The sequence below is a fragment of the Rhododendron vialii genome, chromosome 12a, assembly GCF_030253575.1.
Source record: "Rhododendron vialii isolate Sample 1 chromosome 12a, ASM3025357v1".
NCBI classification, from domain to species: domain Eukaryota; kingdom Viridiplantae; phylum Streptophyta; class Magnoliopsida; order Ericales; family Ericaceae; genus Rhododendron; species Rhododendron vialii.
In genome coordinates, this window is record NC_080568.1 from 6776295 (window position 1) to 6792296 (window position 16002).

A 16002-nucleotide genomic window follows, 5' to 3' on the forward strand; every position below is an offset into this window, starting at 1 on the left:
CCAATCAACTTTGACCATGAATAGGAGTCCGGCAATTAGGGCAGCTTTGGTTAGCAATCAGCCAAGGCCTAATACAACCCGAATGGAATGCGTGATCACACAATGGCAGAACCTGGCACAACTCGCCGTCCTTGAAATCTTCCAGGCAAATGGCGCAACCGGTGCACGGATTCACCGTTCCCTCGCAAGTTTTGTATTTCACAACCGGCGGGAGGTCTTTAAAAATCTCATTGGTTTTCCTCTCCTCCAGGGCCTTGAACACCCGGTCGAACCATTCAAACCTTCGTAGGTACCCCGCGTACTCTCTCCAGACCAGGCGGAAGCACGAGATTAGGACGTGGATGAGGAGGATGATGCCGCCAATGAATACAAGAATCACAAATGCGGCGGCAGCATGCTGGGCGATCTGAGCGAAGGCATTGAAGAAGTTCTTGGGGATGGTGGGACCGGGGGAGCTCGCGGGCGGAGGGGATTGGGGAATCATGACGTAATCGATGTGGAAGGTGAGGAAACCTGTGGGGATTTATGGCATGTTTTGGTATTAGGTTTATGGATTTTGTTTTGGCAAAGGGTTGGAGACAGGAGGGGAGACGAACCCATCAATTTGTAAAGATTCAATAGCCAGAAATGGAGCACGTAAAAAATGGTGCAAAATTGTGGAATCGCATCTGTCAATTGTTCCAATTTTAGGGTTTTGAGTTCTTTCAAACAATCTTTTTGAGAGAAAAAGAAAGAAAGATTGACTAGTAAAGCTGGCAGGTCCGCGATTAGAGTTTTCTAACCGTAATACCCGTTATTTTGGAAGACTCTGATCAATATTTTGAAATCGCATCTTTCAATATTTCTTTTTTTATCTATTTATTATAGAACGTAATAAAGTCCGTTGATTTATATTGCTCAAACAGAAGGGGTTAGCCTACTCTCGTCTCTCGGTATGGAACTTAAAAGTTTGCTCTCAGGTCTCTCCTAACGTCTTATGTTAGATCATCTTTGCCAACCGTTCTTGGATGTAATCGGTACCCGGTTCGGGTCTTTTGGTTTTAGGCATTTTCACACGCCGAACCAAACTTTTCGGTTTCTGAAGGAATAAACCAAAACCAAACCGTTTGACATTTGGTTTGAACCGATTCGGCTGGTTATTTTCGGTTTCCTCGGTTTGAAAATGGAAATTGGGTCAAAAATGGTTTCAAGAATTCCAATCAATGGATGTAGGAAAAATGACGGCTCATGACATATTTTGATAATTAATATCTGCTCATGCTAAGAACATTTGTTAATACTGAAAATATTCTTAGCGGATATTAATTATCAAAACACGTCATTGGCTGTCATTTTCCCATGGATGTATACACCGAAAATCCATGCATATATATACAAAGAGTTTCAAAAATACCAACTCCAAGCCCACTAACAACATCAGCCATAAAATAGAATCTTGGAATATCAAAACTATTACTATTGACCCTGTTTCACTAAGGTTCTTATTTTTTAAATACTCATATTTTACTTTACGAGATAAGTCATTCTCTTATAATATATCACATTTAATTTAAAAAATAAATACTTATTTAAAAAATAAGTACTTATTTTAGTTGGTGGAACACACAAGTATAAATTTACAGTTATACATACATACATATAAAGAGAGATCTATACCATTCCACTTTACTTTTTTTTATAACATTTAGTTTTGTCCTTATTTGAATTTTTTGCGGGTTTGTTACTTTTTAGGCTAAATTTTTGTGACTTATTGATTCGAGATGAATTGAAAAAGTAAATTTTCTTTTACTTTTACTCAAATATTTTGGAAAATAACCATTATCAAGTCAAAAAAAAGTCAAAAAAGTCGACCCCTTTTTTTTTATTTACTAAAATGGTTATTTTTTAAAATATTTGGATAAAAGTAATTTTTTCTAAAACTTTGACAAATCGGAAAACCAAAAAAGTGAGGTGCAAAATTAACAAACACGAAAAAAATTCAAATAAGGGCAAAATTACCTTGTTCTTTTGTGGGTTTGGAAAATTTTTGGATTTGATTTTTGGGTAATGAATGAGGAGATAAAATAGAGTAATAATTGCAGATAAGGGTAATGAGTAGAGAGAAAAAATGAGATTAATGATTAGATATAGGGGTAATGAGTGGAGAGAAAAATGAGTTGATTTGGGTTTGGAACCAAACCCAAAATCGTATAAAAAAAGTTAGGAAAAAAAATCAAAATTCTCTGTAGTTTAGTGTTTGTGTCAACTTGGTCCCTGCAGTTTAATTTGGCTCGATTTACACTCTATAGTTTCCATTTTTGTGACTTACTGATTCGAGAAGAATCGAAAAAGTAAATTTTTTTTTTTTTTACTTTTACCCAAATCTTTTGAAAAATAACCATTATCAAGTAAAAAAAGTCTACCTTTTTTTTTTTATTATTAAAATGGTTATTTTTCAAAATATTTGGATAAAAATATATTTTTTTAACTTAGACGAATCGAAAAATCAAAAAATTGAGGAGCAAAACTCTCAAACGCATAAAAAAAATTAAATAAGGGTAAAATTAAAAGTTACTCGTATAGACAAAGTCAAGTGGAATCTCTGGAATTCAGTCGTGCGGCGCATACTTCAGATCTAGGGTTGCTGCTTGCTGTGCAAGTGGGAAAGTACCTTTTTATTATTATTTTAATCTTTGAATTTTTGTACTTCACACCAAAGTCGAACCCACCCGTTTTTATTAGTTTTTTAATCTTTGAATTTTGTACTTCACACCAAAGTCGAACCCACCCGCCGCCGCCCCCCCGCCCCCCCGCGCTATAGTGCATCATGTGTAGTGCATGTGTAGAACGGTATATAATTGTTGATTTTATCAATCAACGGTTTGCATTAAAAATAAATTATGACCGATAATAAATGAATTTTTTTGATCAAAATTAAAAATTATATCTCAATCATTCATTATCAAAATTGATGACCCGTGTGCGCCATACAAGATACCTTGCACTATAGGATTTCTCAATCACCTGTGGAGTGTACTTACCATAAAATAAAATGCTAGATAGTCCTTGAACTTTATTTTCGGTTCAGTTCGGTCCAAACTAAAATTCCTTTATGAAAGCCGGAAACCGAATTACAAAGTAATTTTTCCCAAATTAAACCGAATTGAACTGAACTGAACCGTTTTAGTAACTACCAACACAATTCTGAAGCATGGTAGCAAAGTAAAAATTTGAGGAAAGATGAATAAAAATTAATAAGATATTAAATTTTAGGCAAATAATTTTGGCGCTCCAATTTTTAATGATGGCATTTCAAAAAATTTCTTTTAGTTTAAAAATTATACATAGCAAGTACACTAAAAAGACAAATTTAAGAGTGCCATTATCAAAAAATAGAGAGCCAAAATAATTTTCCTAAATTTAATTTGAGGAAAGATGTACAAAACTTAAATGAAATACTCCCTCCGTCCAGATTTAATAGTTCTTTTTTGGAGTTCGTGTTAATTTTCAATCGATTATATCTTCCAATTTATAATATGTTATGTGATTTCGAAAATATTGTATTATAGAACTAATCGAGATCTATCAAACAAAATCCATATTCGATATGAAATTAATTACGAATTCAAATATATAACTCATTTTTTAACCAATTAGAACAGAACTATGAATAATTAAATCCGGACGAGGAGTATTAAATTTGGAAGAATTTGGCATAGGGGATCTGAAGCCACAAAGTGACCCTTCAAATTTTGAAGTACGGTACCGAAGTACAATTTTGGGGTATCTAGCAGAGATGCTCCCCATTTTCTTTAACTTTTTTTTTATCTATCTTATTTTGTTCTCCTTTTATGATTTTTTGTTTAATTCACGTAATCTTTTTTGAGCTAATATCTACCTCGACAAAAAGAGTTTAAAAGTTATATAACCATGACCAAAAGCTAAAATAAGTTAACTAAAGACGAAAAATATAAACCAAACATATGTCGTTTTGTCTTATATGAATTTTTTTTAATATCGGTTCACAATTTCATATTTTTTTGATTTCTCTTGTCGAGCCAAATGATTAACTTCAAAAATCACGACAAAAAATTTAGCAAAAATTACAGAAGTCAAAAAAAAAAAAAAAACTAAAAAATGTTTAGACAAAAAGTAAAAAGTTGAGGAGTACACTTGAACAAGAAGTCCAATAACACAGCTTTTTTACACAACTCCGAACACAAATATATTCAGAATCATTGGATGCATATTGACTCACGTGTGTTTAACGGTTATGGACACGAGCATTCCTCGTACACCAAATAGCACGTGCATCCAACGGTTCCGAATACCGGAGTTCGGAGTTGTGTGAAAAAGTTGTGCATAGCCTTTCTCGTTCACCAAATGGTCTCTTTCAGTCTCCTACTATAAGCTTTTTCTTGGGGGTTTTATTGAGTTTGCGGTTACAATCGGTCACTGTAAAATTTCCCTCCTCAAAAACAAAAAAACCACGTTTTGTTCTCCCTCTGTATTTTCTTCCCCCCTCTCTCTCCGATCTGTGAAACTACTTCGCCGGTCCAGTCCAGCGGGCCGAACGGCAATCGTCGACCGGCTCGATTTTGCTCCGCTACCTGTGACTGTAAAGTTTCCCCCTTTCTCTGTTGCGGGTAGTTACTATAATTTGTTCTTCGATTATTAGGGTTTAGTGTCTGTACTTCATTGTGATTTTCGCAGTCAGAATGTTTTTCTTTTCGGCGTTCATTAAAATTAAGTAGAATTGGGAATTGGGTTTTTGCCTTTTGGACTACGGATTTCATTATTTTGACGAGCATTTGCATGTTCTGAAATATTCAAAATCAGGAATTATGGATTGTGTTTTTGGAATGACCCTTTAGGAATGGAAAATGCTGCCAAGGCTCTCCACTATTTTTTTTTGTTTGTTTGCAACTTGGCCTGCCGGATTCTAAATCCCAGCTCCGCTATTGCGCTCAGGGAAACTAGTCCGCCGCCATGTTATGCGGTAGGAATGTGTTAGAAATACTATCCAGTGGTGTCGAGGGGCCTGCTGTGCGGTACAGCTGCTTGATGAAATCATAAAACTACGTCGTTTCATGTGTTCAGGGTTTGTGAAGTGTTTCTTCTTCTTTTTTATAATCAGATGTCCGGGTCAGTTTACGCGTAACTCAACTAATCTTGGGAAGTCAATCCCACTGTCCACGAGTGGGGGCCCTCTTAAAGCCAGAGCAAAGGGTTTTCCAAGTTACACACTCCTTATTCCGTGCTTGGCTACTAAGCCCGGATCAAAACACCATGGTTCAAAAATGGGGAAGAACAGATCTACAAGGCAAAACCCTTCGTCGATTACACAGAAACCCTTCTTCTTGTTGTGCATCACCTCTTCCAGTGTTATTGATTTCCTTAATCACAATGTTCCATTTTTCTCAGGGTGCACTATGTACATGTTTAAGATTTTTTTGGTTTTCCATGTATACATCTTTTTTGTTGTATATCAAGATTGGTAATGAATTGGTCCATTGTTGCCTCTTTTTAGTCATGTGCCCTAAATTAATTAACAAGTAGACCCATAGAATAGAATTGTTTACGAATTATTTCGGGACTTTGAAAGTATTAAATTTGTTTCTTTTTTTTTTTTCTTATTGTTTCATAAATGATCATACATTCCTTGTTTATGAATTTCATATGCTTTTGTTATTGAATCCATTGTGACTTTTGTTAGATTTTTTACTATTCATTGTAGAATGGAGGATGGGGTGCTTGATGGTTGTAAAGAAGACAAGGAGGAGTTGTTAAAAGAGCGCACACCGCGTATTGGTATGGAGTTTGAGTCAGAGGAGGATGCATTTCAATTCTATGACGAATATGGAAGGATTATGGGATTTAGTATTAGAAGAGATTACCATACGAAAAGCAAGAAGGATGGTCTCATGATTAATAGAAAGTTTGTTTGTCATAAGGAAGGGCAAAAGGAAAAGGATAAGCGGTGCCACACAGTCATACAACCTAGGCGAGAAACGAGAACCATGTGTGGTGCAAATTTGTACATATCATTTAACCGGGATTCGACAAAATGGGAGGTGAAGAAGTTTGATGATGCCCACAATCACCTATTGCATCCTGAATGTGCTTGTTTGATGTCAACTCAAAGTAACTTGTGTGAAAGTCAAGGTATGAGTATTGAAATAGCTGACAAATATGTTTTAGGCCGGAACAGGTTAGATGCAAAGGGTTCTTCATCAGAGGAATGCAATGTCATAAAGGACAAGGATGATGGCTGTAAAGAATACAAGGAAGAGTTGTTAAAAGAGCACACACCACGTATTGGTATGGAGTTTGAGTCAGAGGAGGATGCATTTCAGTTCTATGACGAATATGGAAGGATTATGGGATTTAGTATCAGAAGAGATTACCATACGAAAAGCAAGAAGGATGGTCACATGACTAATAGAAAGTTTGTTTGTCATAAGGAAGGGCAAAAGGAAAAGGATAAGCGGAGCCACACAGTCATACAACGTAGGCGAGAAACGAGAACCATGTGTGGTGCAAATTTGTACATATCATTTAACCGGGATTCGACAAAATGGGAGGTGAAGAAGTTTGATGATGCCCACAATCACCTATTGCATCCTGAATGTGCTTATTCGATGTCAACTCAAAGTAACTTGTGTGAAAGTCAAGATACGAGTATTGAAATAGCTGACAAATATGTTTTAGGCCAGAACAGGTTAGATGCAAAGGGTTCCTCATCGGAGGAGTGCAATGTCATACAGGATAAGGATGATCCTAAGTTGGTGATAGCCACGCGTTTCATGAATCTTTGTCCTAGAATGATAAATTTAGCAACCCGGTCCTCCGAATATGATGCAACATACAAGCTCGTGGATGAAACTATTAGAGATCTGTGCACGAAAGTGGATAATATGATCATTGCTTTTAGTGCTTCAAGTAGTGGAGATCACATTGACATGGAATTAGATGTGGTTGATCCTAATTTACAACGAGCTAAGGGTCGTGCTAGACAAAAGTCTTGGCACGAGAGGGTAGCAAAGAGGAAAAAAGTTGCTTCACGATCTCCCCCTAGTCAGGTACTTATCTTACTCTTGAATTATTGATTTCTGGGTGTTCATAACTCTTTTTTGTGCAATACTTATATAAATTTTACAACCTCCGTAGGGTATCGAAAAATCACAGGACCCTGCAAGTGTACTTAATTCATCTTCATAACAACTGGTAAGAGTTTGTTATTTGTATCTAATATATATGTTGTAAACTTGATGCTACTTTTTTTTTTTTTATCGGCAACATGATGCTAATTGTTTATAGTGTTTTTGCTTGTAACGATGTTTTATGCATTAGGATGTTGAGAATCGAGATCCTATTACCACGGCGCCGATGTCTTCCCAAGCATCCTATAGCCCACATTTATTTTTTTGAAATGTTTGATGTACATAAATTTGTAAAGAAAGTTTATATTTCTTTTTTTTTTGGGCATAAAAAAAGAACATAGTAGATATAAAATGAGTCATTACAATAAAGAAAAACAGCTCAAAGCAACAAGAAACAACATGACACGCTAAAAATCAGTGAGGCAAAAGAAGAAACCCAAAAGAGAAATCCATCACAGAGTCTAAGGCATTTTCCATCTTTTTTTGTAGGGAATAGCAATTGATCAGCTGGGCACACTTTCATGAATCAAGCATGTCACAATGTAATCCGGTGGAATCATTCTTCGATAATGATTTAACAAGCAACTGTTCGCTCAAAATTAGATGTATTGTCGGGGGACGTTTATTATCATGGAACTGGTCCGTGTTTTGGGGGCTACACGGGATTTATTTTCCTCGAGGATTTAAATTGATTTTGTAGATGTTTGTTGAACATATTTTGAACGGATAGATGTAATTGGCCATGGCTTATGTGATTTGCAATTTGCAATGAATATGGAGAGAAGAAGTCTATTTGTAGTTTGTTCCAAATGTGCTCTGTTTTCTTTTTCCCTTGCAATGGAGGACTCTCATGTTGTTCGCAATAAGGTCTCAGTTGTTGACAAAGGCAAGCCAAACAGGAACTAACAGCCCTGAGATGGTGTGCATTTACTGGGCTTAAAACGTTACGGTATTAGAGCATCTCCAAGGGAGATATCAAATTTCTATACCAAATATAGATTTTGGTGGTAGATGTGGCCAGTTGAAGAGCCGTTTGTAACTCGTGCGCTCCAAGGAACTCGTCAAACTTGAACGTTTTTACCACTCCTTTGACTTTACAGGACCCATTTTGTCAAGGAATTAGATTAATTCACCATGGGAATGATTTCCGTGCTCCCCTATTTGATAATTCACTACTTTTTTTTGTCTTTCAATGAAATAATACACGCAAAAGATTCACAAAAAGACAAAATATGGAGTAACATTTTAAAAAAAGGGGGTGCGAAAATTATTTTCCATTCACCAATCATATATGGTTTAATTAATGATATGACAATTAGAGCACAACTGTTCCTTGGTTACAGCAGGCACCCAGGATCCTTTTCCCACATAGTCAAATGGTTAGCTTTTAGTCATCGTTCATGAAATTTTGAAGTACCTTGTGTTTTTTGGCACTACTAAACAATGAAGAAGAGGGACGTGCAATAACAACTTTGGAAATTTGGCTAGTTATTGGGAAATTACGAAAAATCAACTTTGGGGTGTCTACAGACTGGACTACGAGCATGTTGGAAGAAGTGTAATTTCTGCAAATCCGATGAACAAAGAAGAGTGAGGTTGTGAGCAAAGGAACTGGATTTATCAGATAAATCACGTACATTTGGCAACTACTGGAACAAAAAAGATGACACGGCACACTAAGATTGAACGGCGTAAAGATTGAGTTGAACGGTATTAAGATTGAGTTCTTCAGTCATCGGGAAATATTGAAACTCTGTTTCTATTTTTATTTCAAACCAGAGTGTGTCAAATGCAGCGCTATGTGTGCTTCCTAGTTCCCACTTGATCTCGCAAACTGACTTGGCCAACGTCCAAAGCTACAAATTATAAAACGGTGTCTCGGCTTCTTTTCTTTAATGGGACAAACAGGATACAAGTAAGTGGCTTAAACCCAACATTTTTCACAAGTTGGAGAATCGAAACTTGAAACATTCGTGGATCCTAACATGATGCAACAATTTTGATGCAACATTGGGTCCCATATACTCAGACAACCAGTTAGCCCGAAAAATTGGATGCGTCAACATGAAAGTTTGACATTTACAAGCTTTCTTGCAGCAAGTGCCTCTCTTCATGGTTCTCGTGCTTGGTTGCCATCATTTGCAGGGAGGTCTGTAACTCAGGGCGGGGAAATAACAGCTTCAGTCGAAAAGCATCAACTCCATTCAAGTAGTACCGGAAAAGGCGTTTTGCCCTAATGAAACCGAGACGACCGTATAACGCAAGAGCGCCCTTATTTGTAACTTCTGCTTCCAAGGTTACCTTCAGAGAGTAACACAAACCATGAGCTAATTTTACCCTTGAATGCCCAATCACGATACATCAGATAATCTGACAAAACAGGAGTGCACATGTTTCCAACCAAATCGAAGATGCTTTAAGCAAAAGAAAGACTATTAAAAACATGCTTAATTAGAAATCATAAGCCCCAATACCCAAAGCCGAAGCAATAATTTTTTAAGGGAAAAGCAGAAGAAAGACTGTTAAATATATGCACCCATTTCAAACCAAGTTCAAGATGAAGCAAAAAAAAAAGAGACTAATTAAAGAAGGTTCATTACAGGTCATATGCAATAATGCACACATATTTCAAGAGATGTAGAGACCCATTTTCTGTAAGTAACTTGAATCAGTTGTTTATCATGTAGGTACTAATAAAGCCATAAAGACGTGAGCAACGACGTGAACTCAATTTTAAGTCAACATTTATCCAAAAATTCCAGCAGATGCAGTAGGAAATAACCCAGAATAGACAAGGACTGTCAAAGCAATCCGCATGACAAGAATGAAAGCATTGGCATAGGTTCAAGATGGTTTCAAAGATGTCAAGACTTTGACCTAAAATCAAGAATTCGTTCTCTGACTTGCCCCACCAGAGCTCATCTCTTAGTTTTTAAGACATTAAGTAGGCAACAATCACAAAATCACAGATTGAGGAGGTAAGGCCATACAAGTAGATAGTCCAAAGATGACTAAAAAAAAGAAAAGAATACAAAGGGTGCCCATAGAAATTAAAAAACCACAGTAACAGAGCCGATTTCCTGGAATAGAGCAAAGGTAATCAAGTGTTATAGTTAATAACATAACAATGTTTTGTTCACCTTACTTTCATGTCAAGAACCTAAATATTGTCTAGCCATTTTGCTAAAAACATGGCCACAATTATTAGCTATTTTCCAGCACGTCTGTTTTCTTATTACCGGTGACAATGTCGGTTTCATTCAGTCATACACCTGTCTAAGTACAAAATTATGTACAAAAACCGCGTACACAGGCACAGAGACAAAAGAAGAAGGAATTTATCAAAACCTTTAACTCGATTGTTTCATCAGTCTCGGTCTCGGGAGTGGCTTTACTTCAGATCTACTACTCTACGTCACAACACCCTAGCAACACCAGGTAGATGCTAATATTTTGGTCCAGTGGTACTAAAAAATGAGAAGGAAAGTATACATATGTACGAAGTCACACACTCGCATACACCGCATAATTTAATCATCAACTAGCTAAAGAATTCAGATTTCTGTGATTTTCTGCTACTACACGGAAACAGCATTCAGTTTCAGCACAAGGAACAACAAGACACGGAAGCCAAGGCTTAAATGCCCTAAAAAATTCCGAGACACACCACCGTATTAACAACATACCTCTTCACAACCTGATTCCATCATCACTTTAATAGATCTGGTCACGAGTTCTGTAGCTGCAACACAATAAACTTGACTTAAATACTGATCAAAAAACATCAACAAAAGTGAAAGAAATGACACTAAGCTGACATATATCTCATAAAAGAGACATCCTACTTTTGTCGTCCATAATCTGATGCCTTTTGGGTTTATTTATCACTGAGGAGTCATTTTCCCATGGAACATGGATCACTTTTGCAGATAAAGTTCATTAATCGATAATCTGGATTGTTGCCAAAGAAAATGTACAAGTAGTAAGCATAATTCCCGAAACCAAGTTATCCCATCCATAGTAGGCACTTGAGTGGAAAGTCTTGAGCAAACAAGGCAACTACAATGGGTAGAAGAATTATCTAACAGTTTAGACACAAAGGCTCATCTAACCAAGGTCAGAAATGTTCCTCATAAGTTGTTCCATACTTCTTTGGTTGTTGCATGAATGGGTTGTAGTCTATAAAATAGAGATATCGAACTATTCAGATGGATAACATAATTAACTGTCACAGTGTCACAAGACATTGAATTTGCAGAAAAACTGTTATCCCAATGAGTACCTTAGAGACAGAAAACTGAATACAAGAAGAGGTGTGAGTCATTACATCCCAATTAGGCACAAACATAATACCAATTAACTAATATAATCATTTTTAACTCATTGTTCTGAAATAGATGCCAATTGGCAATCGAGATATTGAACGTCGTATCAAACTCAATCTTTTCTGTCATGTCATCGCATACCAAATATGTAAACAATAGGGAGACCAAATCTGTTACACAATCTACTCGATTCAAAAGTTTAAGCTAACAGCATAAGCCTTTTTTGGGTCATATAGAAAGTTTCTTCGTGATATAAGACTCAGGCCCATTCTACCTGAGTCTTAGCCCGCACCCCTATAATGACAGACCCAAAAGGCTGCACATGACAAACGTAAGAAGGAAAACACAAGTAATCACACAATGCCAGACCCATGGGAAACAAAAGTAGAGGATTTGAAAAACAAAATGCTACACGCAACAGACTTGAAAAGAGAAATTTTACCACACCCCATACAATGACGGAACCAAGGGGAAAAAATTGCATGAGGATAGACCTAAAAACTGTTGCACATATTGCTACTTGCTAGAGAATCAATCCCACATTGCTGAAGAAATTAGCCCATTTGCTTTGAGTGATTTGGTAAGAAATGATAAAGAAATGGAGGGCAAAAAGGGAACCACTTGTTTGGATTTCTGGAATGAAGTGAGTCAGATGCAAAATTTAATTCGCCATGGACGCTCATTTAACAGAAAATAATCACTATGAACATAGAGAGGAGGAAAGATACCAATGCCTCGGCCTCTGTATGGCTTGAGGACAACGAGCATTGCGATATAACCTCGGAAAGTTCTGCGATGCTCTCCCATTTTACAAACTACAGTTCCAACACACTTGCCTCTATGGAAAGCCTGAAAATAACACAGATAAACAGGTATTATATATCGAATATGGCTCTGTGTATATGAATACAATGTGAAAAGGTCTCTAAATGCACCATTTGGAACTAGAAAGAATCCAATTAGGGAAAAAATTTGAAGAGAGTTGGTACCAGGAAAGAGAGTTGTGGCCAGAGATAAACGAAATAACGGTAGGTAAAGATGGAGTAGGGTTCACTAAGTTCTTCATCGACAAGGTGCATGATAAGTGGTAGGTGATGTTCACCCCCATAGCTTACGTACTCTATCTCCGACCCCTCCAACTCTATCGTTGTTTCCCCTTCTTTCTCTGTTGCAATGGACTCCATTGAATCTCCTCCCCCTGTCCGTGGTTACAGCTAGGAGCAAAGGGTATCTGCAGTGCAAGCTAACATTGATTTACTTGGTTGCTATAGTGCTTACGAATAACATTTTCGTGTGTGAGATGCCAGTGAAATGAACGGGGTGTTAAGATGTGGTCCAAGTGGTTGCTGACATTCCACTGGATGTTGTGAGAACATTTTAATGCCTCTTGCCCTACAATCTTTCTTTACGATTGATTATTTTGTAAGATTTGCTTCTTACCATTTACTTAAATCAAATCCACCAGTTCACTCCATGAAATTAAACCCATATCTCACAACTCCTTTGACATCTATGGAAGTCAAAAAATCAATCTGGTTAAGATTATTCTTCAATTTAATCCATCGCAATGATCCTGCCATAACGGTTTTCTATGTATGTACGACTATTGTGAGCAAAACAGTTTATTACTTATAGAGAAAAGAGAGTGGTTAGTCTACAAAACCGAATGGAGACGTGAACGGAGATGTGGAGAATACGCAAAAAAAATTGCTTAGAGAATACTCCCTCTGTCCCCATTCTTTTGTCTCTCATCCTATTCCAACTGGATAAAAAACTAATTATAACTTTTAATTGGTAATACTATTTATATGCAATATGGATTTTGTTTGATAGATCTCAATGAGCTCTTTTAAATGATATTTTCAAAATCACCTAAAAAATTATAGATTGCAAGATATAATCAATTGAAAAGTGGCACGGACTCCCAAAAGGGACTAAAGAATGGGGATGGAGGGAGAATTTTCTTAGAGATATCTCAAACCTCTAACCAATATGTCTCTGAAACGCGGACCAAATGCACTGGAAACAGCTACTAAAAATCAATTTCATGCACCATTTTGCACTCCACCAAGTTTTTTTGAGTAGGTTATACTCTACAACTACAAGTTATTCAGATCTGGTTTCCTACTTTAGCAGGCACATTCAACCCACTGGATATTAATTGAGAGGATCCGAAATAGGTGATTAGCCTCTCTCCAATGTGATGGACATCACAATCACATTGCCCAGCCTGTTAGGATTTAATCTCCCATATTAGGCTAATTACACCATTGACTGAAGTGTTCTGGAGGAATGTGTGTTAGGGAGACAAAAAACACCTAAAATATATAAGAGCAGATTGAGAAGAGAAAAGAGGAAAAAAAATGAGATCAGATTCTTACAAAGAATAGGAAAACGAAAGCAAAGGGGAGAGACCGTCCTAAACTTTGAGCTGCAAAATTCAAACTCGATTTGCTTGAAAAATCAAAACATTGAGAATTTTGAGAGAAGTCACCATCTTAATCAAGTGAAACACTAGATACCAAAAAGATACTCCAAATTCAAGGAGTGAAACATAAACCTTAATCTGGATTCTGGAATGCCAATAAACTTAACTCATATTGGAAATATATATTGATGCTGTCAGCTCAACATCTTGTGCAATTCATGCAGTGATGGTGGGTATTCAAACTGGTCATCAAGTGTTAATGGCAAACCCTCGCTTCAAATTGTCACACTCTGTGTACCTCATGCTAATGTTTTTGCTATACAATGAAATGCTCAAGTAAGAAATGAGCCTGCCTGCGTGTCCCACATTTAAAAACCCAGGTGTTAAATCCTGTCCCACTTAACATAAATCTCTCATTGTTCTACTACATAGTCCTTTTAGACAAAACCTTCTTAATAAATTGGACATTCCACTGCAAAGTAAATTTATTAGAGTCCAGTGCATCTACAACACAAGCCAAGACACGTGACAAGTCAGAAATTGTTAATGAATGCTTTTGAGAAACCATTCAAACCCACCCAGGGACTGACAAGTCTCATATTATCGACAAAAAAGCCAGGACCAGAATAAAGCCTGCCTCGCTTGTTCACCTAATCAAACACTAAATCTCGGATCGTAAACCCTAAACTCTAAAGCCTAAACCCTTAGCCAATCATAAACCCTACATCTTAGAACCTAGACGCAAAAGCGTAAACCCCTGACCCTAAACCCTAAACCGTTGAGCCTAGAGCCTAAACCCTATTGCCTACTATAATCCGTAATCCCAAAGACACTATATGATTCACTGACAATTCATTAGAATCCAATGCATCCACCCTAAATGAAATTAAAGTACAAGCCAAACATGTGAGAAAAGGCTGATGTGACGTAATGCAAGACTTTGCCAATCACTCAGGGCCAATGCAAGGCTATGCAACCTTTACAAGTCTGAGTTGATATAACTCACTTTGTGTCAAAAACCAGGCGTCAATAATCAAACGTGGAACCATTGTATAAGTTAGGTTCGCTGGAGAAGATGACACTATATTTCATGGTTATTGTTTGTCAAGGGAGCTATAAAATTCTAGTACCATTTAATCAGGAAAAGCAATTTTCTACTGAAACACAATTTCTACTAAATCCGAGGCAATCAAAAGAAAACGACGGAGATGACTACCTCGGAAAATCAGCATGAGAAGCCGACATTTGAAAGCTCATTTCGGGTATATACATGGATATATAGATACACAAGTTTATATAGATAGAGACAAACATAGCTTTATATACACGTAAACAGAGAGAGAGAGAGAGAGAATTTGTACCAGATTTTGGTGACAAGTGTGTATTATTCGGTGCCCTAATTCGACAGCTGATTGTTCAGAAAACGGCCCCGACGGCGGTCGATCGGGTCGACACCGGAGAGGGGGAGGAAGCTTTGTGCCCTAGGGCTACGTCAGAATAAAGGGGGAAGAAATTTCCTGAAACTAAAAAAAACCCAGACGCCCAAGGTCTTTAAAGGAAAGGCGTGTTGCATGACCACGCATTTCGTTAACAAGTCCGAAAGCGTGATACATAAACACGCGGTTGTATTATTCTTAACTTTCGAATCTAGGTTTAGCCATAATCTGACGAACGTGAAAGCGTGTTCTAAAAGCACGGTTTACTAATTATGACTAGCTGATTTATTATTAATTAACCCCTAGTTTTTAGTAATTTTTTTTGGTGCCCATTCTTTAAACCTAATTGATTTATGGGCCACGTCATTGGAGTTAGAGCGGGTCGTTATTGGCGTCGAATGGGGGATCAAATGAAGGACAAAAAAGAGACGTTTGAGAGGATTTTGTGACGTTTAAACCCTGATGCCTGTGAACCGTTATTCTGAATTATAAACACATGAAAATGGCTATCTATTTTTTTTATATTTAGAGCCCGTTTCAGAACACTTTCTTAAAAAATAAGTACTTATTTCATATTTTCAAACTAAAAAATAATGTAATTGAAAAATAATTTTTTGATTTTTTTTGCACAGTATTAAAGATCTCAATGAAATCTTTCAAACAAAATCCAT

The 16002-nt window shown here is 36.9% G+C and overlaps 3 protein-coding genes across 8 annotated transcripts; 1 reads left to right on the forward strand and 2 right to left on the reverse strand.

Annotated features, from left to right (window-relative positions):
* Positions 1-4: 4 nt before the first annotated feature.
* Positions 5-484, reverse strand: LOC131309366 (putative RING-H2 finger protein ATL49). Its single transcript, XM_058336023.1, has one exon. It carries the CDS (start codon positions 482-484, stop codon positions 5-7), a length of 480 nt encoding a protein of 159 aa, XP_058192006.1.
* A 3929-nt stretch (positions 485-4413) lies between these two features.
* LOC131310331 (protein FAR1-RELATED SEQUENCE 12-like) lies at positions 4414-7952 on the forward strand. Of its 3 annotated transcripts, none has more exons than XM_058337290.1 (4): positions 4414-4597; positions 5717-7061; positions 7150-7206; positions 7632-7771. In XM_058337290.1, exons 2-3 carry the CDS (start codon positions 5718-5720, stop codon positions 7198-7200), a joined length of 1395 nt encoding a protein of 464 aa, XP_058193273.1. In that variant the 5' UTR covers positions 4414-4597; position 5717; the 3' UTR covers positions 7201-7206; positions 7632-7771. The 3 variants fall into 3 exon arrangements, with proteins under 3 accessions (XP_058193273.1, XP_058193274.1, XP_058193275.1); XM_058337291.1 differs by having other exon boundaries at positions 4421-4625; XM_058337292.1 differs by lacking the exon at positions 7150-7206 and having other exon boundaries at positions 4422-4597; positions 7632-7952.
* Positions 7953-9005: 1053 nt separating this feature from the next.
* LOC131310333 (N-alpha-acetyltransferase MAK3) lies at positions 9006-15417 on the reverse strand. 4 transcript variants are annotated; one of them, XM_058337295.1, is made up of 6 exons: positions 15257-15414; positions 13849-13898; positions 12457-12698; positions 12196-12316; positions 10829-10884; positions 9006-9443 (listed from the first exon to the last, which is right to left on the reverse strand). In XM_058337295.1, the coding sequence occupies exons 3-6, from the start codon at positions 12649-12651 to the stop codon at positions 9222-9224; spliced, it is 594 nt and encodes a 197-aa protein (XP_058193278.1). In that variant the 5' UTR covers positions 12652-12698; positions 13849-13898; positions 15257-15414; the 3' UTR covers positions 9006-9221. The 4 variants fall into 4 exon arrangements, with proteins under 4 accessions (XP_058193278.1, XP_058193280.1, XP_058193276.1 ...); XM_058337297.1 differs by having other exon boundaries at positions 12457-12710; XM_058337293.1 differs by lacking the exon at positions 13849-13898 and having other exon boundaries at positions 15257-15417.
* Between the last annotated feature and the right edge of the window lie 585 nt (positions 15418-16002).